Source organism: Trichechus manatus, unplaced genomic scaffold (genome assembly GCF_000243295.1).
Source record: "Trichechus manatus latirostris isolate Lorelei unplaced genomic scaffold, TriManLat1.0 scaffold00088, whole genome shotgun sequence".
Taxonomy (NCBI): Eukaryota; Metazoa; Chordata; class Mammalia; order Sirenia; family Trichechidae; genus Trichechus; species Trichechus manatus.
In genome coordinates this window covers 4,784,362-4,806,725 of record NW_004444024.1, presented here as the reverse complement: position 1 = coordinate 4,806,725, position 22,364 = coordinate 4,784,362, and the positions used below count along the sequence as shown (strand labels likewise).

At 50.0% G+C, this 22,364-nt stretch overlaps 1 protein-coding gene across 1 annotated transcript in view; it reads right to left on the bottom strand.

Annotated features, from left to right (window-relative positions):
* Nucleotides 1-22,364, bottom strand: part of SLCO2B1 (solute carrier organic anion transporter family member 2B1) — a 40,664-nt gene that overhangs the window by 5,605 nt on the left and 12,695 nt on the right. The window contains exons 8-10 of the mRNA XM_023736497.1: nucleotides 11,977-12,079; nucleotides 6,243-6,600; nucleotides 3,051-3,216 (exon numbers count right to left, since the gene is read on the bottom strand). Coding sequence (XP_023592265.1) covers nucleotides 3,051-3,216; nucleotides 6,243-6,600; nucleotides 11,977-12,079 — 627 coding nt within the window. The remainder of the gene's footprint in view (nucleotides 1-3,050; nucleotides 3,217-6,242; nucleotides 6,601-11,976; nucleotides 12,080-22,364) is intronic.

Here is a 22,364-nt window from a genome sequence, read left to right as displayed (position 1 = left end):
CCTTTATTTGAATTCACGTAATTCCATGGCAGGAAATTCGTCTTATGGATGACTTCAATCTCTCCAGCTGCTTCTGATTCTCAGTTTCCCAGGGATTCCGCCCCACCCCTGGGCCCTAGATCCCGTCATCTGCCCACCTTTCCCCTGGCCATTCACTCATTCATAGAACTTTACTGAGCACTGCTGTGCTGGACACTGGTCCGACCATCCCTGGACTAAGGAGCTCAGTCAGCCTGAGGAGCAGGCGCGCCAAGAGGCAATTCCAGCCCAGTGTGACGGTTCCTGAGTGCTGACCAGGTCTCAGCTACACCCCTCGAAATACTGTACTGTCATGGTTTGAATTATGTCCCCCAAAAAATATGTATGTCAATTTGGCTAGGCCAAGATTCCCAGAATTGTGTGGTTGGCCTCCATTTTGTGATTGTAATTTTATGTTAAAGAGGATTAGAGTGGGATTGTAACACCACCTTTACCCAGGTCACATCCCTGATCCAATGTAAAGGAAATTTCCCTGGGGTGTGGCCTGCACCACCTTTTATCTTTCAAGAGATAAAAGGAAAGGGAAGCAAGCAGAGAGTTGGGGACCTCATACCATCAAGAAAGCAGTGCCAGGAGCCCAGCGCATCCTTTGGACCAGTGTCCCTGCACAGAGAAGCTCCTAGTCTGGGGGAACACCGAAGAGAAGAAGGCCGACAGAGAGAAAAAGCCTTCCCCTGGAGCTGACGCCCTGAATTTGGACTTTTAGCCTACTTTAACTGTGAGGAAATAAACTTCTCTTCGTTAAAACCATCCACTTGTGGTATTTCTGTTATAGCAGCACTAGATGACTAAGACATATACCTAAACACAAACCTCTGAGGATGCTCCAAAGAAGGGGCTGGACTGGGAGGCTAGAGCCCCAGGTTCTAGTCCTGCTCTGGCATTGAGACCCTGGGCAATTCCCTGTCCTTTTCTGGGACTCCATTTCCTCATCTACACAATGGGCATAGTAGGAGTATCAATGAGTGCTTAATATTTTCCAGGCACTGTGCTAAGTGCAGAGTCCTTGGGTGTTGTAAATGGTTAATGCGTTTGACTGCTAACTGAAAGGTTGGAGATTTGAGTCCATCCAAAGGTGCCTCAGAAGAAAGGCCTGGCAATCTACTTCCAAAAATCAGCCATTGAAAACTCTATGGAGCATAGCGCGTAGCTCTACTCTCCAACACACATGGGGCCACTATGAGTTGGAGTCGACTCCATGGCAACTGGTTACTAGTGATGCAAAGTGCTTTCCGTGAATTATGTCATGTGACTCATCAGTTACTATTTAGTGAATTAATTCAGGTAATGCATTTAGCCTAGTATGAAAAAACCAAACCCGTTGCCATCGAATCGATTCCAACTCATAGCCACCCTAGAGGACAGAGTAGAACTGCCGCATAGGGTTTCCAAGGAGGGCCTGGTGGATTCGAACTGCCCACATTTTGGTTAGCAGCTGAACTCTTAACCACTACACCACCAGGGTTTCCTGGCATATAGTAGCACTCAATAATATTGTCCCCTCTATTTCACAGACTAGAAAACTGAGGCATAGGAGTTAGATAATTTGCCCAAGGTAACACAGCCAGTTAGAGGCAAGACAGGGATTTGTACCAGGTGGCTGGCCTCAGAGCTCAGGGATCCACATCCACAGGAGAACACAGCCTTCTTCAGGAACCTGCCCCACCTGTCAGGGCCTGGGAGCCTCTGGAGGGGCTCTTGGGGAGATCAAACCAGTCAGGACGGTGAGTGCTAGCGGGCCTGAGAGGCTGGGATTGCGATCATTCCAAATGCAAACAATTTACACAGCCCGGGTAGTGTGTGCCTTCTGAAGGACTGTCAACTGGGCAGTTTACTCTGGCCAGCTGGCAGGGCCCCATTCTGTCCCTGAAGAAATCCTCAGGGTTAGATGCAGATGCCCTGAACAACAGCAGGGATTCTGCCTGATGGAGGTGGGGTGGAGTTCTAGAGGGACATGTCATAACAACCAGCCTGACACTGCCGTTCCCACATGCCTTACTACAGCCTGGGGGTGGGGGGTGCCTGAGGAAGGTGGGTATTGTCCTCATTTGAGGAGGAAGGGGAGGGGAAGCCAGCTGGTTTTGGTGGCCTTCGCTCACGTTCACAGAGAACTCACCACTGATTACACTGCCCTCATTTTCCCACTGGGGGCTCCCTGATGGCAGGCTCCATGGCTCTGGGTCCTCCACCCCAGCCCGGGGCCTGGCACAGAGGAGGAGCTTAGCAAAGTTTTGTTGACAGACTAACTGACTGAATGAATGAATGAATGGGCTTATGGTGCCAGCCTCTTCACTGGTCTCCTTCCCTCCTATCCTGGGCTCTGTTCACCTTTCTCCACACTATGGCCTCCAGCATGATTGAACACATAACCAATCTTATCGCTCCCTTGCTCAAAAACCATCCATGGCTCCCCATTGTTCTCAGGATAACGTCTCCACTCTTGGCCTGGCACTCAAGGCCCTTCTTTGTCTAGGCCTTGCTTTCCTTCTCTGAACTCTTATGCTTCTGTCCCAACAAATTCTTTGCAGTTTCTTGAAACTCCGTATTTTTTTTTGTGTCTCCAGATCTTTGCTTATGCTTTTCTCCCTGCTTGGGGATCCCTCTCTTCCCAAGTCAATTGCAGTTCAAATGCCACCTCCCCATGAAGTCTTTTGGCATGCTCCCAGGTGGGACATATCTGCTTGCTTCCACACTTGTGTATACTTGTAGGGATCTATTAGCCTCCTTGGAGTTCCCATGAGTGATTTCCTTTTGTGTCTCACCTGCAGCTGGGGGTCGGGTCTGGTTCACATCTGTACCCTGGCACATGACTGGGCCTGTGCCAGCAACGAAAGCTTATAGAGAGAATGATTTCCTACCTCTGCCAACAGAAGGAAGAGACAGACAAACAGCACAAGAGAAGAGAAAGACAGAGTGAGAACGCTCAGAGGTGGAGGATGTGACAGGCTCAGAGACGCAGGGAAAGGCAGAGGCCCTGAGAGGCTGAGGGAGCAGCCAGAGGCCTGACTCACTGTGCTTTTGTCCAAAGCCTCCTGGATCACCTGGCTAGTACAGCCTGCGTGGCAGGGTGTGATGTACTCCACACGGGTGCTGGGGTCGCAAACAGGGTTAAAGTTGTCCGATGGGCAGGAGCAGGGCTCTGAGCAGCCTGGAAACAGCCCAGGCTCAGGCTGGGCGCTGGTGGGAGAGAAGGCCATCAGGGTTGGCCTAGCTCTTCTGCCCTCAGACCAGGAGCCAGGGCCACCTCAGCCCTACAGCCCAGCTCCCCATCCCTAAGAGCAATGGCCAGAGCCTTCAGCTCCACACAGTTTTTTCCCTGTCATGGCTGCCCCATCACAGTGTGGTGTCTAAGTGCCTTGAACCAAGGTGTGTGGGTGGGGAGATGGGCTGGAAGCTGATGGGAGAAATGGGAGTATATTGGAACAGAGTCCTCTGATACCCTTTCCAGCCTCAAGATTCTGCAAGTCTTTAAGCTTCTTCTGAAGAAATCGCTGCTTCTCAATGGCCCTACTACGCACAAAAAAGTCCTCAGAATTTAGTCTCAGCTGAAAAGTGCCTTTCTCTCAATGAGCTGGATTGCTTCTTTTTCTCAGAAAACTAGAGCTGAGTGTGGGACCAGTCTGGAGGCCTGACTAGCTATGCGATGTTCGACCTGCTCTTGCCTTTCTCTGGTCTCAGTCTTTCTGTCTGTCAGCTCAGCTGAGTCACCCTCCCCATCCTGCAGTCTCCTGACATCATGGCCCACTTCTGATGCCCTGTCCACTGAGCCCAGGACCCCCCTTAGTCCCACCTGCCTCCCTCCTGAGGATCTGCCCCCTGACTCCAGGAGTTCCCTGCTGCCATTTGCTGTTTGTTCGTGCCAGGGCAAGGTAGGATAGAGGGGGCAGTCACCTGAGCCGGAGACGGCAAGTCTCCCTGAGGGGGCAGGGAGGTGGCCCCTAAGACTCAGAGTCTGACCTGGCTTCACAGCTAGGAGGGAGCACAGCAAGCCTTCCAGGGAAGCAGAGATGCAGAGAGGTGGATGCCTCGCTCAGGGGGGCACAAGGAGCCAGTGGCCAAGCTGCAGAGGAGCCACTGGGGGAAGGGCTGGAGGTCTCCTGGGCTTGAGGGGGAGGGTGTGGGGCCGAGGCCCAGGCAAAGGGCTGAGTCTGGCAAGATGAGTGAGATCTCAATTCTGTGGAAGCTGAGCAGCGTGGGCCGGGAAGGCTGGGGGTGGGACTGTCATTGAGATGGCCTGTAGTTGGAGATGGACAGGTGAGGCATGGAGGCAAAAGTGAGCTCCTCTCCTTCCCTATGATGGAGAAGAGGAGCATTAGCCAACCCAGTCTTCTCCTCTTCCCCTGCCAGCCAACACCCGTGTGCCTGGCACTGCCTCAATGCATCTCACACGGGACGGGGAGCAGGCTGGAGCTGTCTGAGCTGAAGACCTATCAGGAGGCCACGCCAGGTGACTCTGCCCAGGGGAGGCATTTCCCGGAGCAGCCTCTGCCAGCAGCTGGAAGGCTGAGCAGGGAGAGCCTCCTCTCCCCCAGCCCCTCCTCCCTCATTGACCACTTGGAGCTGGTTGCTCCTACAGAGGGACCCCTGGCTCTGGGCTCTGCCCCTCCTACCTGGGCAGATGACTTAACCTCTCTGAGCCTCACTATTCTCATCTGTAAAATGGGGATGACAATAGTCCCCTTCTCACAGAGACTGTGAGGGTTCAATGAGAGTATGTGAAGCACTGGGCATGGCATCGGGCATGTGGGAGACCCTTGGTTCTTGGCAGCCGTCACTTGTTGTGCCGGAGAATGAGAAACTCTCCCCATTTGGCTCTGTTGGTCCAAAAAGGCTTCTTGGATGAATTAGAACCCAGGGCAAGAATATAAATCAGAACACAGGTGAGATGGTGCCAGAGTCCAGGAGTGAGAGAGAAGAGAGATGGTGCACATGGGGTAGACTGACTTCTCTCCATTTACTTCTCACTCTAAGAAGACTTCTCAGGCCGGGACTTCCTGAGGGCATGACCCAGGCCCTCCCTGCAGTGCCTGCAACAGGGCTCTGCACAATGAAGGCCCCGCTCTAGACAACGGAGTTGCCTCACTATTTGGAAAAAGGAGAAGGGACAGGGAAAAAAGGAAGAAAAGGAAAGAAGGAGACGTGGGAGAGGTTGGTAAGGGTGGGACCTGGGACACAAACAGGGAGGGCTGGGTGTTTCTAGGTCAAGATCCCGGGTCCCACACAGCCACGCAGAAGGAGTCCCAGGTGCCAAAAGCTGACACCTGCATGGAAGGAAGAGATGCCAAGCGAGAGATGGAGACAGAGAAAGCTGGGGAATTCTGGCTGGGTGTTGGGCCAATCTAAGCCTGGAGCAGTTCCCAGGAAAAATGAAATCATTCTGGAGAAGAGAAAGGAAAGCAACTTCCAACATCCTCTGCCAAGCTGAGAGGGTGTACGTGTGCGTGTGGGACCCGGGGACGGGGAGGGGTGTGCAGTGAATAGGAGAAAGTGAGGCATCAGGGGCCCCCTTCCTGGAAGATGGAAGCAGGTGCCGCCCCAAAGACTTGAGAAAGAATTCTGGGATTTTAGGGTCATGGAACAACAGAATTTTAGTTCCTGGACTCTAAGAACCAAGAATCTCTGAGGTCTCCAGTCTAACCCCTTCTCACTGCCTATGTCCCCTCTGCAGCCACCCTAGCAGGGGCCACTCCATTCCTGCTAACCCCACCTCCCACCGTCACCCTCAGGGATGGAGACCCTCCCTCTCCTGGGCAGGCCTTTTCTCTGCCTGGGAGCAAAATTACTTCTAAGGGTGAGCTGAGTCCTGCCTGCCATGATGCCCCCGCCCCCCTCCTCCACTGTTCCCACAGAGCCCCACCATTCTGCAGATCCCTCATCACAGGCGGGTATGCCCTGTCTCAGCCTCCACCCCCTCCCCTGGCCCGAACTTTCCTGCCCTGGTCGTTCCATCCCTGCCCCTTTTAATGGTGCATGGCCCCTTCACCAGAGCCTTCATGAAAGATGGCCCCACCTCTTGCAACTGAGCCAGGCAAGTGACTAATAGAGGGCTTTTAGGCAGAGTGGAGAGAACACAGTGCTACGGTGAGGGGTGAGACTTGTGTTAGATGGGTGCCCCACTGACTTGGCCTGTCTGGGGTCACGCCTCTTCCCTGTCCCAACCCCTGCCCCCATGCTTACACTCACATGCTCACTCACGCACTCACCCAGGCTGGGGGGTGATGTCTGCAATCTGATGGGTGGGGCAGCCGATGAAGAAGAGCGGCAGGCTGAAAAGTAGGCCTAACAGCGTCCCCAGCAGGCAGAGGGCAACGCAGCGCTTTGGGCCCAGGTGGAGGCCCTTGACGAGGACACCTCCCACCACGATGCCCACGATGGCCGAAGGGATGGTGAGGCAGCCAATGAGCAGATTGGCGTAGGAGGCGGTGATGGAAAACTGGCGCTCCAGAAACTTAGGCAGGAAGGTAGCCATGCCTGCCACCATGGATGACATGCACACCTGGGACAAGGCCACCAGCAGGAAGATGGGGTGGCGCAGGGTCCGCAGCAGCACCCTGGGGAAAACTGTTGGAGTGAGTGGGGAGAAGGTTAGAGTGGGCAGACGGGGCAGCAGGCCAGCCATGCCATGCATTTCTGTCCCATCCTACCCTGTTTGTTTAAGTCAGTTTCTCCTCAAATTAGTTCTACACTCCATTCCAGTCCTTTACGTTTCATTCTGTTCCATTCCTTTTCATCCCTTCTTATTCCATTCCACTTAATTCTACTCCATTCATTTTGATTCCATTATATTTGACTTCATTTAATTTCATTCTATTCCGTTTTTGAAATCCTGTTTCTTATCATTCCACTCCCTTGAATTAGATTGCATTGTATTCAATTCTAAGGCGTCCTGGCGGTGCAGTGGTTAAGCACTCAGCTGCTAACCAAAAGGTCAGTGGTTCAAACCCAGCAGCAGCTCTGCGGTAGGAGAAAGATGTAGCAGTCTGCTCCCATAAAGATTACAGCCTTGGAAACCCTATGGGGCAGTTCTACTCTGTCCTATAGGGTTACTATGAGTTGAATTGACTCAATGGCAGTGGGTGGGTATTCAATTCTTTCCTTTCCATTCAATTTTAACCCATCTCATAGAATTCTATTCCATTCCATAGAATTCTATTCCATCCCATACAATTCTACTCCATGCCACCTATTTGATTCTATTTCATTCATCCTGCCCCGTCTCATTTCAGTTTTTTCATTTCACTTATTCACACCACTTTGTTCCCACTCAGCCCATTCCATTCTGATCTGCTATAGCTCTTTCCAAGTCAACCCAAGCCTTTTTCTTCTTCTCTGTTCCCAGCACAGGACCAGACATAGAGTTGGATCATTTTGTTGTGCCCTTCCTTCCACTTCCTCCCTGCTCCTCCGGGCACTCCCACCTGAGTTAGGTCCCTATCCCTGGCTGTGGGCGGTGCCCCCAGTGCCCCTGGTCTATCAGTTTCCATCCCCAAGCCTTTCAAGGTCAGGCTCAATCTTCCTTTCTCCAGAATGTTTTCTCAAACTCCTGCCTGCCTTGCCCACTCAGCCCTCAAGGAGACAATGCCCCCTTGCTGGGTAACTGTCCCCTGGTTGCAGCCTGCCTCCTCCATCCCAGACTGTGGGACATGCCAGGTTTTGTATGTGGGGGTCCTTGGGTGAGTGCACCAGGTGCAATGAGCCCCTTTTCCCTCCGCTCAGTTTGCTCGGGCTAAGCTTCTGCCTGGACCTCAGCTGTGAGCCGAGGGCTGTGAGCTGGACAAGTGCCCTCATTCTTCACATTCCTAACACACATACCCTAGTGGCTAGTGTGTGCCAGGCCCTTGACTGGGTACCCTGTCATAGGGCTGAGTCCCTCTTGGTCCTATCCCTCAAAGGGTTCATATGTTAATTGTAGAGACACCCAAATTATAACACAAGGGGATAAAGGCCATGACTGTAAACTGCAGTCACTCCCCTACTCAAACCCCTCCCATGACTTCCATCCCTCACGTGACCAAGGTCAGCCTCCTTGGCCTGCTGCCTCATTCTGCAGCCTTACCTGCAGGCCCCTCCCCTGTACTCAGGACCCTCCTGAGTTCCTTGAATGCCCCAGGCCTTCCGGTCAAAGGCCTCTGTACATGCTATTCCCTCTGCCTAATTCACTTCCCTGCCTGCCTTCCTCTACCTTTGACTAGTAAATTCCTGCTAATCCTTCGGACTTCAGCTTAAATATCAGTTCCTGAGGAAGCCTTCGCTGGTGCCAGTTTGGGTTCTGGACCCTCAGGAATGGGATGATCTAGGGAGGTGGAGATGGGGTGGGGTGGCGGGGGCAGTGGGTGGTGTGGGAGAGTCCCAGAAGGGGGCAGGAACAGAAGTGGCTATCCTGGCACTGATGACCTCCCCAACCCTCTGCTAGCTCCTAAAACGAGGCCTCGTTCACAGGTTGCCCACACTGCAAGTCTGTTGAACTGAAGGGTACTCAGCATTGGGTAAGTCCCTTCCCCTTTGAATTTCAGTGTGCTTATTGGTAGGAGCAGCCAAGGTGATGTCTAGGAGCGCTTTCCGTCTGACATGTGCTCCACTAACAGCAAGAGGGAGAGGTTTGTTCTGCCTGCAGTAGGCAGGACTGAAGTTAGACGCCAGGTGTGAGGGAGAGGAGGAAAGGCGTCTTTAAGGAGGAGTCAGAGGAGGAAACCACTGGCTGGACTGGCTGCTGGGGAGAGATGGTCATGAGGGTCCTCTGAGCCCGGGGGTAGGGGAAAGGGGGTCCCTCTGTTCCTGCAGCAGCAAGACCAGGGCCTCTGTTACAGGAGAAGATTTATGTCTGTCTGTCCACAGCACATGGCCAAGCCAGCTGATTCCCCAGCCCCCTGGGCCAGAACAGGAGCTGTTTTCCTTGGGAGCCAGAAAATAAAGACAAACAGACCAGATGGGAGGTGGTGGCTGGGAGAGTAGAATTCCCCTCTTGCTTCCCAGGCCTGCCTCTGGTCCCCAGTCCCTTGCCACACAGAAGTGCATTCAGCCAGCATTTGGAGTGGGGAGCTGTTATGCCTGGGCCTCACTCCAGATGCTGCTCCAGCTTCCTTCCCTCCATTATCTACCCTGGTCAGGGCATCTGATACCCTGTGAGGGCCATGGAGTTTTAATCTGGGTTTAGCTCAAATTGTACAGGTGCCCTCGTTTACAGGTGAGGTCCAGAGAAGGGCAGGGACTGGCCCAAGGTCATCCAGAGGCTGGGATAGGACCAGGATTTGCCCCTGCATTCCCTGACTCCTAGGACAGGGGCTGGAGTCCTGGTGGCTCAGTGGCTTAAGAGCTTGGCTGCTAACCAAATGCTGGCAGTTCAAATCCACCAGCTACTCTTTGGAAACCCTGTCGGGCAGTTCTACTCTATGGGTCTGACTTCTGGCTCTGCTATGGACTAATTCTGAGATCTGCGCAGTGGCTATGAGTTGCAATCGACTCGATGACACTGGGTTTGGTTTTTGGTTTTTTTATTACAGGCACCATTCCTCCTTCTATCTCCCACAACCGATTCCTATGCCTCTCTGGCTGCCTGACTCCAGAGGGCTCTATCTTGCTAATTGTTTCTGTCGTTCAGCCAATCTCCTCTACTAATCACTGCAGAGTGCTTTGTACCTATCCTCCATCTCTCCTCAGCATCCACAGCTGTCTCTAGAACAGATGGAAAATTCCTGGAGGGCAGGGGCTATGCCTTTCACTTAGAGATACCTGAAGGGGAACTCCAGGAGCCACCTCCAGCTCAGAGGCAGGTCTTCCCCATTAGACAGGAGTCTCCCTTAGCTCTATACAATGCCTCCCCCATCAGATAGGCCAGGTTCTCCCCCAGCTCAGGGACTATGTCTCCCCCATCAGACAATGACCTCCCCCAGCATAGAGGCCAGGTATCCTCCATCAGACAAAGCTGGTTCTCCCTCCATTCAGAGATTATATATCCTCCATTAGATAGGGATCTCCCCCAAATCAGACACTCTGTCTCCCCCATCAGACAGTGGCCTACCCTAGGTCAGGGACATTGTCTTCCCCAAGAGTCTAGGGGTCCTCCAGATGAAGAACCATGGCTCTTCCTCTCTCTGCCTCCCCGCACCCAGGTGGTCAAGGCCAGGCCCCAGGGTCAGACTGGTTCCTCTGGAGCTCAGCAGAAGCCCAAAACCAGGTAGGCTGACTGGCCACAGGGCCTGTGGCCAGCCCTGCTTCAGTCTTCCCCAGGCTCACGTATAAGCTGAAATCATCAGAGACAATCTGGCCCAGGACACATGCTCCAGGATCTAATTTCAGGAACTGGCCCCAGCCTCCCTCTGGGCAGAAGCCAAAATCAAAACCAAAACCAAACTCATTGCTGTTGAGTCGATTCTGACTCACAGCGACCTTATAGGACAGAGTAGAACTGCCCCATAGGGTTTCCAAGGCTGTAATCTTTATGGAAGCAGACTGTCACATCTTTCTCCTGCCGCAGAGCTGCTGCTGGGTTTGAACCTCTGACCTTTCGGTTAGTAGCCGAGCATTTAACCATCACGCCGTAAGGGCTCAAGCAGTGATTAATAAGCTCTTCCATGGTACAACGTGCCAGCGCCTTCCAGCAGCTGGGGGGGACCTGAGGTCAGGAAGTCCAAGTCCTTGCCTCTAGACTTAGCCCCATGAAATCTAGACCCTTCCTTTCTCTGGAAAGCTGGAGAACTAGAGGTTAGATTACTGGTATCTCAACACCAAGTCTTAGGAAGCTCTTCCCAAGAATTGGGCCTAATTCCTTCCTGTGGTGGAAGTCGTTAGTGAGGGGTTGAGCAAACTCTGTGGTTATCACTCTCCTAAACCACAGGCAGCTCAATTTACTGTCCTGGGACATTGTCAGAATAACAGCAGTAGGGTAGGAGTGGTAATTGAAGTAGTAATTGTACCTGATACAAGCACAGTTTTTTATAGTATACAAAGGACTTTCCATTCATCATCCCATTTGATTCTTACAACAGTCCTTGAGAGAGACAGAGTAAGAATTAGTAACCCAATCACTACCCAATACCATCAGTACAATTTGAATCTCACAATGGCCATTTTTGTCACTATCATTATCTTTCAGATGAGGAAACTCAGTTTAGAGAAGGAAAGTAACTTCTACAAGATTTACATTGGTCAGTGTTAGGGGCAGGATTCAAATCCAGGTCTTCTGACTTGCCATCCAGTGCTCTACAAGAGCCTGTACACAGCAGGCACTCAATCAATGTTTATGGGATTGAGATCTTTAGAAAAGATGGCCCAATCACAACATATACCTTGGTTACTGATTGGTTCAGTTCATACTTTCAGAATCAGAGATGCATGGACCTTAGATCATTGAGTTCATGCCGCACTGTACAGATGGGGAAACTGAAACCCAAAAAGTAGCAATGACTCAGGATAAAAACTCAGGTCTTTGGACTTCAGCCCAGAGCTCCCTCCATCCATGCCACAGCCTGGGAATTTGGCAAATATTATCCGAAGACCTCCTATTTGCAGGGTCAGTGGAGAGTGGGACAAAAAAAGGGGTCACAGGTGAGCCAGCCCAGGCTTTGACCTCTAGGAGCTCACTGCAGACAAGCACATGGCACAGATCTGAGCTGAAACAGAGGCCCTGAGGGTTCTGAGGACCCAGAGGACGGAGAGCGGCAGCCTTTTGGCTGGAGAGCCAGGAATGCTGGAGGAAGGAGTAGTCCATGAGCATGACCTAGAGGGGCAGGGAAGATTCTGATAGGTAGCAACAAAAAAATGATGTTCCAGACAGAAGGAATTGTATGAGCAAAGACTCGTAAGGAATGTACAGGTGCTAATGAAGGTCCTGTAGATGTGGAGGATGAATCAAGAAAGGGAGGAAGGGGCTGGATCCTGTCAGGCATTGAGTGCTGCTCTAGTTCTGCCTCCCCATAGCCTGGCCTGGAGCTCACTTACCTTTGATGAACTGGATCACAGTCAGGTCTGGTGCACACTGGGCTAGGCCATTTTGCTTCCCTGGGTATTCTCCAGGGCTTTGCTCAGAGGAGGAGCCCTCACCCTGGAGAGACACATAACCAAGGGCAGTCACATGGTTGCCAGAGATCCTGCTCAGAGACGGCTATGGGCTGGGGCAGGGGACTCTAGGAGGGGAGAGATTGGGGCTTCTGGCTCTTGTCAGGAGCAATGGGGACCAGCAGTGTTCCATTTGTTCTTGGCACTATAGGCTCTTGACAAGTGTTTTTGTTTTTTTTAAAGAATTAATGAAATTCTAGTGGTTAAATTTTGTCCTCACCATCACCAGTGTCCACAGCCAATTGTCAGCACCATCATTAACATCGTAATGATCACCAACATCACTTATAAAATTACCACCATAACCACTAACATCATTATCACAATTCCCACCACCTTAAATATCTCCCCATTAACATCACTAACATCATCATCAATATCATTATCAGTATAATTTGAATACCACAACAGCCAATATTGTCATTACCATTATCATCATCTCTGTCATGGTTACCACCACCAGGACTATCACCAACACCATCATTATCATCATCACCTGAACCTTCAGAATCACTAACATCATGATTATCAGCATCATCAGTATCACTATCTCTAACATCATCATCCCTGTTATTGTTTCCATAAACATTGGTGTCACCAATCTCATCTCTATCACCACCAGTGTCACAAAAAATAACCACCATCAACTCACCAATTCCATCATCATCACCGCCACTGTCACCAACTATGTCTCCATTACCAATATCATTATCAATGTCACTGTTACCATTACTGTCAGTGTCATCTATTCCATTACCACCATCACCATCAGTGTCACTGTCACCATCATCACCAACATCCTTACCACTGTCACTGTCTCCATCACCACTACCACCACCATCAACATCATCAACATGGTTATTACCACACCTCTATTTTCAGTTATTACATCACCTATGACTTGTCACCTTGAGGGTAACCATGAATAGGAGAATCCAGTGATAGAAGTTGACAAGAAGTCGAGGTGGTTTGAGCCTTCAGGCTCATTCAGTTCTATCCTGTCTGCTATGACAGGAGGGGAACTGGGTAAAGGGAGCCAAGAGACAACAGTCTTCTCTCTTCCCCTTGGATGACTAAGGACACACCCAGAGTAAGTGCTCAGCTCTGGGACCCACACTGTAAGGAAGCAATAGACAACATGGAGGGCATCCCTATACCTGGCTGAGGATGTCCCACGCGCAACCCCTGGAGGAGAGGTCTTTTATCCTAGGCAAGAGAAGACTGGGGGTGCAGGGGAACACAGTCACAGACTTCTGATTGTCAGAAAGGAGGGAGGAAATGATGATAAATAATGGTTAATGCTTATTAAGCACAAACTACATGCTGGGAACTGTTGTAAGAATTTCAATTAATTAATTCATTGAAACCTCACAAGAACCTTCTGAAGTAGGTGCCATTAGAATCCCTATTTTTCAGATGATAAAACTGAGGCACAGAGAAATGAAGTAACTTGCCCCAGGTCACACAACTAGTAAGTGGTCCAGATAAGATGTGAACCCAGATAGCTTGACTTCAGAGCCTGTGTACAAGGGAAGGAGAGAACCCAGTGTCCAAGGTAGTCTACCTGCATTGTCTCTAACAAAAAAAACATGTTGAGGCAGGTACTACTATGTGCACATTTTTTTAGATGAGAAAACTAAGTCTTGGAGAAATTGCTACTTGCACTGGGTCATTCGTATAAGTGATCAAGTGGGTTCTGGTTTTACTCCATTTTTCTATGTAGGTCCAGATCAGAATTAGGAGCAACAAGTTCCAGGGAGAGACTTAAGCCCTATGTAAAGGGCAGTTTGGAAAAGGCTTCCCTGGGAGGAAGTGAGTTCCCCGTAACTAAGAGTGTGCAGAGCCCTGGTGACGTAGTGGTTAAGCACTTGGCTGCTAACTGAAAGGCTGGCGGTTGGAACCCACCAGCCATTCCATGGTAGAAAGATGTGACAGCTTGCTTCCTTAAAGATTACAGCCTCGCAAACCACATGGGACAGTTCTACTCTATCCTATAGAGTCCGTATGAGTCGGAATCGCCACGACAGCAAGCAGAGAACAGTTCCTCCCTGGCCAAGACTGCTGTGTGGCATAGGGGAGGACTGGCAAGGCTGGAAAGCCCATTTGGGATTCTCTGTTAAGTCCCTATGGGCCTCACCCTCTGGTCTGATACCTTAGGGAGCTTAGTGGGGCAAATGCTGGATTTTCCCACAGTTCAGAACCTCCATACCTGCCCCCGCCCTGGGGGTGTTCTGGGGCTTGGTTCCAAGCTTTCTCCACCTGATTCCCTCCCTCGCTCAAGTCTGGCCTTATGCAGAAAGATAATTCATTCAAATATTTATGTGCCTGTATTTGTTTCTCTTGAGGTTTTCCCTTTCTCCTCTCTTCTTTCATTCCAGCAGATGGCTGACTCTGAGTTTTCTAGCCTCAGGGAGGTTCATGGCAGGGTAGATAGCAGTAATCAGCTGTAAGATGTTCCTTCTAAACTTTTGTTTCCCAAGACTGAGCTCATTGAGAAGATCATTCTGGGTGTTGTGGAGAAGTGTGAGGAGACAGGGAGGACTCCCAAGAGGAGGGGAAGAGAATGAGATCCTCCCTAAAATGGAAAATTAGAAACAGGGGTGGGGTGGGACCAAGAATTCTGTGGGGTCCAAGAGCAACAGGGAGCCACATATCTCTGAAACAGGGCCCAAGGAAGCAGTTGACCTCAGAGGGGCAGGCTGCAGGCTGACCTAAGGAACTGGGCCCTGGCTTCTCATGTTCCCAGACGCACCAAGACCACTGTACTCCAGGCGTGCTAAGAGGGAGCACATGGGCAGACGGCAGCCATCTCCACAGTGACCAGTGTGGGCTGAAGCTCCTTGGATGGAGGTGGGGCCTCCATTGTGCCTCGGCACCATATAAGACCTCAGGATCTTTGCTTCATCTTGAGAAGGGAAACCTTGAGTAAGGCTGAGGTTGAATTTCTTGCTGATCTGGTAGGATGGGCATTCAGAGTAGAAGTTAAGTTGATTTTTTAAGAAAATAAGGTATACCAACTTAGGTCTGAGTCAAACCTTGTTCAGTATCTATTTCCCCTGATGGACCCTGGGCTCTGCAAAAACAGGGACTGTGCTTATCTTGTTCTCTGCTGAAACCATGGTACCTAACACAGGGCTGACACATAGTGGGTAGCTGGTAAATACCTATTAAAAGAATGAGTGCAAGAGATGTCTCCAAGGGCAGTGGGTGCAGCCAATGTCAGGTTCTTGGAAGAAAAATGAGAACCTCAAGAGGTGTTATTGTGCTAATGGTTCAGAGAGTGGTAAAGGGTCTACACTGGGCATGCTGGAGGTCTAGAAGAACTAAGCTTCTAGGACATATGAGGTCACTGGTATGGGCTGGTGGCTACACAAGCATGATCCTACTCCTTCCTCACTGGCACCTGCAAAGGAAGGAACCGTACACTACTTTACACGTAAGGGAACAAACTTCAAGGTTGAGTACCTTGTTTAACATTATATAACTACAAAATGGCAGAACTAAGATTTGAACTCATGCCTGCGTGAGTAGAAAACTCTTGCTTTACCCACCAAACCCAGTGAGCCCAGAGCCCCTGGAGACAGAGTTTTGTGATTTGAAGACCAGGCTGACCTGTTGGTCTGGGCGCCTGAAATCTCACCAATTTAAGGCTTATTTCTTTGGGTGGGGCATCCCCGGTCTATAACTCATTTATACCTTAGTGCTGCACGGTAGCTACATGTGGCTATGAAGTATTTCAAGTGTGACTAGTCTGAATCGAGATGAGCTGTAAGTGTAAAATATGCATCACATTTCAAAGACTTCTTTTGGAAAAAAATAATGTAAAATATTTCATTATTAAATTTTTATATTTATTATATATTGAAATGATAATATTTTGGATATATGGATTAATTTAAACAAAGTACATCATTAATTTAGTTTTACTTTTTAATGTGGCTACTAGAAAATTCAGAGGAAATCCCTAGGCACAAACAGTTAAGCACTCGACTCCTAGCCAAAAGGTTAGCAGTCCGAACTCACCCAGAGATGCCTTGGAAGGACAGGCCTGGTGATCTGCTTCTGAAAGATCACAGCCTTTGAAAACCCTATGGAGTAGTTCTACTCTGCACACATGACCATGCATCAGAATTGACTCCACGGCAAGTGACAACAAGAAAATTTAGAATGACATGTGGCTCGTGTTATATTTCTATTGGACAGCGCTGCCTTAAAGAGATTGGTGAATCTTCTTGCTCCTTTCTCAGTCCTGGTCAACCTTTGGGGAGAGTGGTCTGGGAGGGACATCACAGCTTGGTAGGAGGGTCCTGGATGCCTGAGGGAGAGGGGTGCTGCCCTAGGAGAGGAACTGGGAGGGGCTGGAGAGAGGCATAATTTTTCTTGCCAGGGAGGGCAGGTGTGCCCTTAGAGGCAGGCAGAATCTTGTGAGTTCCTTGCCTGGGGTTCCTTGTCTCCATGTTAACAGTGAAGACAACCATCCAATGTCATCTGCTCCCCCATGTACAGCCCTAAATGGTGTGCACTGCACTTTCACATCCACTGTGGCATTTAATTCCCGCAACCATCTGGTGCAGGGATTATTACTGCATCTCTTTTATAAAGAGGAAACTGAGGCCAGAAAGGGGAAGTGTCACCAGGGACTCAGGCAGAGCAGACTTTTGAACCTCTAGACCTCCCCCGCCCACTCCCGTCTCACCCCAGTCTCTGGTTGTGAAAACAGAATGTGGTTTGGAGACAGGAGGGGAGGGACAGAATTTCAAGGGCCGGCGTGGTCAGCGAAGGCTTCCAGGGGGAAGCGAGGGCTGAAGGATTTGGATAGATAAGAAGGGAAAGGCTATTAGAAGCAGCATGGCGGTTGGAAGGAGCCTGTCATGGGCAGGCAGTGGAGACCCAACTGGCTACAGTGAAAAGCCTCACTGGGGCAGGAGCAGGGGGCAAAAGATAGGCTAGAGCCGGACCTGGGAGGTTTCGAGGGCCAAGCTAAGGGATTTGGGCTTAATCCTGTGGGTGTTGTGAGCACTGACTATCGCTAGCTCCTGCTCCCCCCCGGGCTTGCCACAGGTTTCTGCCTCTTTGCCTTCGAGTGTTTTGGGGACTCCTGACTAATAGTGGGCTCCAGAAACAGGAAACATTGTGCCACAGCTCAGAGCAGGGCTTGGGGCATGACCCATCTGGGCTGTGGCTTGCCCAGCTCAGCAGGCTTGGGTTGAGGGAGCTGGCTAGAACTTCCTCTCTTGGAGCTCTGTGCTGACTGCTGCAAGCCTGCAGAGCCATGGAATACTGTGTGTGGTCCAGCGCCCAGAAGGCCCCACAGTCTGCTGAGCCTCAAGGGATCCAGGAGCCATCCTCAGAGGAAGTTGAGTTCCTAGAAGGCTCTGTCCTAGGGCTGTGTCACCTCCGGGCAGATGTTGTGGAATTCTCTGCCAGCCCTCAGTTCCATCACATACTGCCCCAAGAAGCAGCCGCAGGGATGGGGTTATGTGCTACACTTTCTATCCCACTATGGGAGAGAGTGTTTTCTAGCAGAGTGCCTGGAGATGTGAGCTTCTGTGAGGGACAAGACATGCTTCCACCTTTCTTATAATGAGATTCATGCAACTGGCCATTCCTCTCTTGTCCTGTCGGAGGCCAGAAAGTTCAGAACCAAATATATGGTTCACCTATAACAATAGAATTGACCTTTTCATCTGTGCATCTATGTTTTTCTCTTTCATGCTGGGAACGATCTGCTCTTATTTAGTCTTATTTTCTTTTCCTGTGCCTTATTCTTAAATTATGTATTTATTTAGCACAGCTCAGGAATGGATGAGTCTCTTTGAGTTTAAATCCTGGCTCCTTGATTTAATAGCCATGTGACCCTGGCCAAGTTATTCAATCTCTCTGACTATTTAACTTCTCTGGAAATTTGATTTCCTCAGCTGTAAAATGGGTGTAATAACTGTATGCCCATGACTGGTAAGTTATGAGGATGAAATGAGATAATACACACAAAGGGAGCAGAGCAAGCAATAAATGTTAGCCTTATCCCCACTATTCTACTTTACTGTACGTGATTGGGTATGAGTTGCCTCAAACCTTTTGTGAAATATGATGGAAATAGGATACAAAAGGAGCCCTGGTGGTGCAGTGGCTAAGAGCTCAGCTGCTAAAACATTGGCAGTTTGAATCCACCAGCTGCTCCTTGGAAACTCTATGGGGCAGGCAGTTCTACTCTATGGGTCTGAATTCTGGCTCTGCTATGGACTAATTCTGAGGTCTGCACAGTGTCTATGAGTCAGAATCAATTCAATGGCACTGTTTTTTTTTTTTTTTTTTTTTTTTTTTTTAGGATATAGAAAGGTATTTAAGAATATTAGAGAAAAAAAAGGAGTACAGTATTCTAGTATTTTTCCTCTTAAGAGCTCACCTGATCAGAAGAAGATGCTAAGAACAAGCCCTCCTGTTTACTAAGCTGCACCCTGTGTGCTAGGCATTGAAACTCCCACCTCACTGCTGTGCCGCATTTCATTCTCATAGTAACCTCAAGATGTAGATGTTATGATTATCCCCACTGTGTAGATCTCAGAATTAGTGCACAGCAGAGCCAGAAGTCAGACCCAGCTGGTGCAGCGTAGGCACACATGTGTTTAACCATGGCCAGCTGCTGGCTTCCCTTCCTCCCTTCTTCACTTTCTCCTCACACATGAGGAACATCTCACATGTTGCCTTTTTGGCTAGATCAGCTACCTGTCACCTCTCTTCTTTAGCCTCAGTCTCCTCCTCTGTCACATGTGGCTACTGGATTAGATCAGTGGTTTTGAAACTGGTCCTTAGCAACAAAACCCTTTTCCCAATTGAAATGTCACTCAAAAGACTGTCATATAAAACACGTGAAAGTAGAATCACTCTGACTGAAGTACGTGTGTGTGTGTGTGTGTGTGTGTGTGTGTGTGTGTGCACGTAAGGAGGTGGAAGACGCTTAGCTCTGCTGGGTAGACACCTATCCTCATTCTGTCTGTGGTGGTACCTTTTGGATTCTGTGGGGTACAGTTTGAAAATCATTCAAGGAGATCACCCCAATGCCCTCCAGCCCCAACGTTTGAGGAAGCTCTGATCTGTACCAGGTCAGAATGGGAAGTATCTCCTCAGCCCTTTGGGGTCAGAAAATGGCCTTGTACAGATGGGTGCAGGGGCCAGTAGTACTAGCTGAGCTCTGGGCACATCCTTGACCCTCACTGGACCTCAATCCACCCATCTACAAAATGGAGTGGGGGGTTGAACTGGATGATCACTGAGGTCCCTTTACCTTGAAGAGATGAGGTGGGGCGAGGATGGAGTCACAAGCCCTGGATTGCTGGGGATGAGGAAGACACAGCAGGGATGGGAGGGGTCTAAAGGCAGTGTCTTCAAGGAAAAGGCACTGGGGCAAGGAAGGCTTACGTCACCTCAGAAGTTACAGAGGCTGCAGAAAGAACACAAAGTCCCAGGGGAATGGGCAGTCCTCCCAACTGGGCAGATCCCAGTGAATCAGCCCTAGGTCTTGGGTTTTAAGGACCATTGACATCTCCTACTCCTGTCCCCCACCCCTGACCATTCTCACGAAGTACATCAAGGTTAACAACTGGATTGTCTAATGGATTTCATAGACCATAGACTCTTAGGACAAAATCATAGCCATTTAGAAATGTCAGTTTTGGGAGTCAAGACCATTTGAGGCACTACTCCGACTGGGATCACAACAGAGGGTCCTGGAGAGAGCAGGAGAAAAATGTGGAATAAAAAATAAAATTTACAAAAAAGACCAGACTTACTGGTCTGACAGAGACTGGAGGAACCCCCAAGACTATGGCCCTAAGAAACCCTTCTGACCTGAAATTGAAGCCATCCCCTGAGACCACCTTCCAGCCAAATAATAGACAAGCCCCTAAAATAAACAATAACACCCAAGAGGATATGCTCCTCAGGACAGTCAATTATACGAGGTCAAAAGGGCAATATTTGCACAAAAGCAAAGACGAGAAGGCAAGAAGTGGTAGAAAATCTGGACAAAAGAAAATGAGGAAACTAGGGCGGAAATGGGGAGACTGCTGACACATTGTAGGGAATAAAACGAAGGCCATGAAGCACAAACTATCGAATGGGAATCTAATTTGTTCTGTAAACTTTCACCTAATGCACACACACACACACACACACACACACACACACAAAAGACCATCTGAGGCATAGAATCTTAGAATAATAGAACGTAAGTACTTGGGAATCTATTAGAATTGCAGAACCTTAAAATGATGTAACCTTTGCATCACAGACTCTCAGAGCTATCCTAGCAATAATAGACACATAGAATCCTGGAAAAAATGAGCCAGAGGGAAAGTCACAGAGTCCAGTGGTGCTCAGAGGCTGAGCAGGGACAGTGGCTCCCAATAGAAGAGGCCCGCATGCTGGGAAGTAGCTGGCTGGGCCTCTCCCAACCTCTGGCCCAGCCCCAAGGGCAGGTACTCAGAAGGGCCACAGGGCCATGGAGGACATTCAGTTGCTGGCTGAATGGGGTCCCCACTACCTGCCAGGGAGCCTCCAAGAGACCATCTTTACTCTATGGGCTCTGCAGAGCCGCCTGTCAGGAGTCCTGGGGACTGACAAAACCTTAGAGACCAGTCAGTTGTACAGAAGGGGAGATAAGGCTTAGAGAGAGACCCAGAGGACTGCCCTGGATCGCTCCCAAGAGAGCATCTGGGCAGCCACCAGAGCTCTGAGGTCATAGCCGCAGGTACAGAGCCAAAGGCAGGAAAGCAGAGCTCCTGCTCCTGGCATCCCCTGTATGACCCACCCCCCAGTCCCATCTCATATTCTTCCCTGTGGGGACTGCAGAGAATGTGGTCATGGCCATGGGAGAAACCTGGGCTGTCATTCTGTCATGTCTCATCTCTATGCAAATGCCCCAATCTTCCCTCACTACCTGAGAGCTCCTTGAGGAAGGGGCTGTGGGATTCACCCCTCTGTTTTCCTGTGAAAATGCTCACAGAATACTCCAGAGACAGGGAGCTATCATTGAACCTGTCAGAGCTAGCAGATCTTGTGGGATTGACTGCCCACTGAACAGGTAAGGAGATGGAGGCCAGAGACCTTCTCTCCTGGGTAACTTTAAAAACTGCATTTACTTCCAGGAGGGTATTTGGGAGACCCCCGAGCCCAGAGCCTGGGAGGGCCTACTTGAAGAAGTTTCAGAAATAGCCCCCTTTTCACTTTTGTCTTCCTGCCTGTTCCCTTTCCCAGCAGAAGATACTTGCCCCAGGTCTGGAGACCTGGACTTTCTCCTTAACTGAGCCCTTCCTTCTAGCCCATCCACCTCCCCATTGGTGGCCTGGGTGGGCCAGCTCAGCCAGCATTAATTGAAAGCAGCCCTGGCCAAGGCAGCCTTAAGGAGGTGGAGGAACAAGTGCTGCCACATCAATATTTATTGCCTGAGAGTTGCTGGAAGCAGATCATCATGTTCTCAGCCTTCAGTTCTTTTTTAAGAAGCTTTCACCCACTTCTCTCCCTACTCGCCATCCCCAATGTGCTGACAGAATGAATCCAGACAGCCAGACAGTTTCACAGCCGGGGAGCCAGGGTTTTAAGGAATCACAGAGGCATAGTTCTTAAAACCAGAATCTCTGAATTATAGCAGCTTCAATTCAAGGAACTGTGCATTCTCAGAATCTGAGATGCACAGAGTATTGCTCCAGGAATCTAACCTCAGCATCTTATATGACAGAACAGAATGGGGAAGTGACTTGCACAAGGTCACACAGCTGACATGTGACCAAGCCCAGCATAGGCAAGTCTCCTACCCCCAGCTTTGCTTCTTCTACCTATTCAAAAGTCAAGCTCACTCCACTGCCCATCTGGCTGTTCTTCTCCGTTCAAATTTAGGACTCAACTTGCAGATTAGTAATCAGCAACCCAGATTTTCTTCTTCCTCTATGATCACCCACTTCTAAGAACTCTTCCCCAAGTTACAGGAATTCCATCTCCTCCAAATTTTGGCCAGAGCTAGGCGGAACAAGGAGGGACCATCTATGGTTCCAAACTCCATTCTTCTTCCTCTGAAACTGGCCACTCTCCACCACCTGCTGCACCCAATCCCAGCATCAGCCCAATCCCTCACTGTCTCTGGAACGGCCCATTGCAGAGCAACACCCGAATCTGTGAAGTCCATCTCCTGAGTAGCTCCTGTTTTCATCCCCCCACCACCACCTCACTGCCAATGCAGTGGTTCAGCCACTGGCAGCTCCTGCCAGGACCACTGC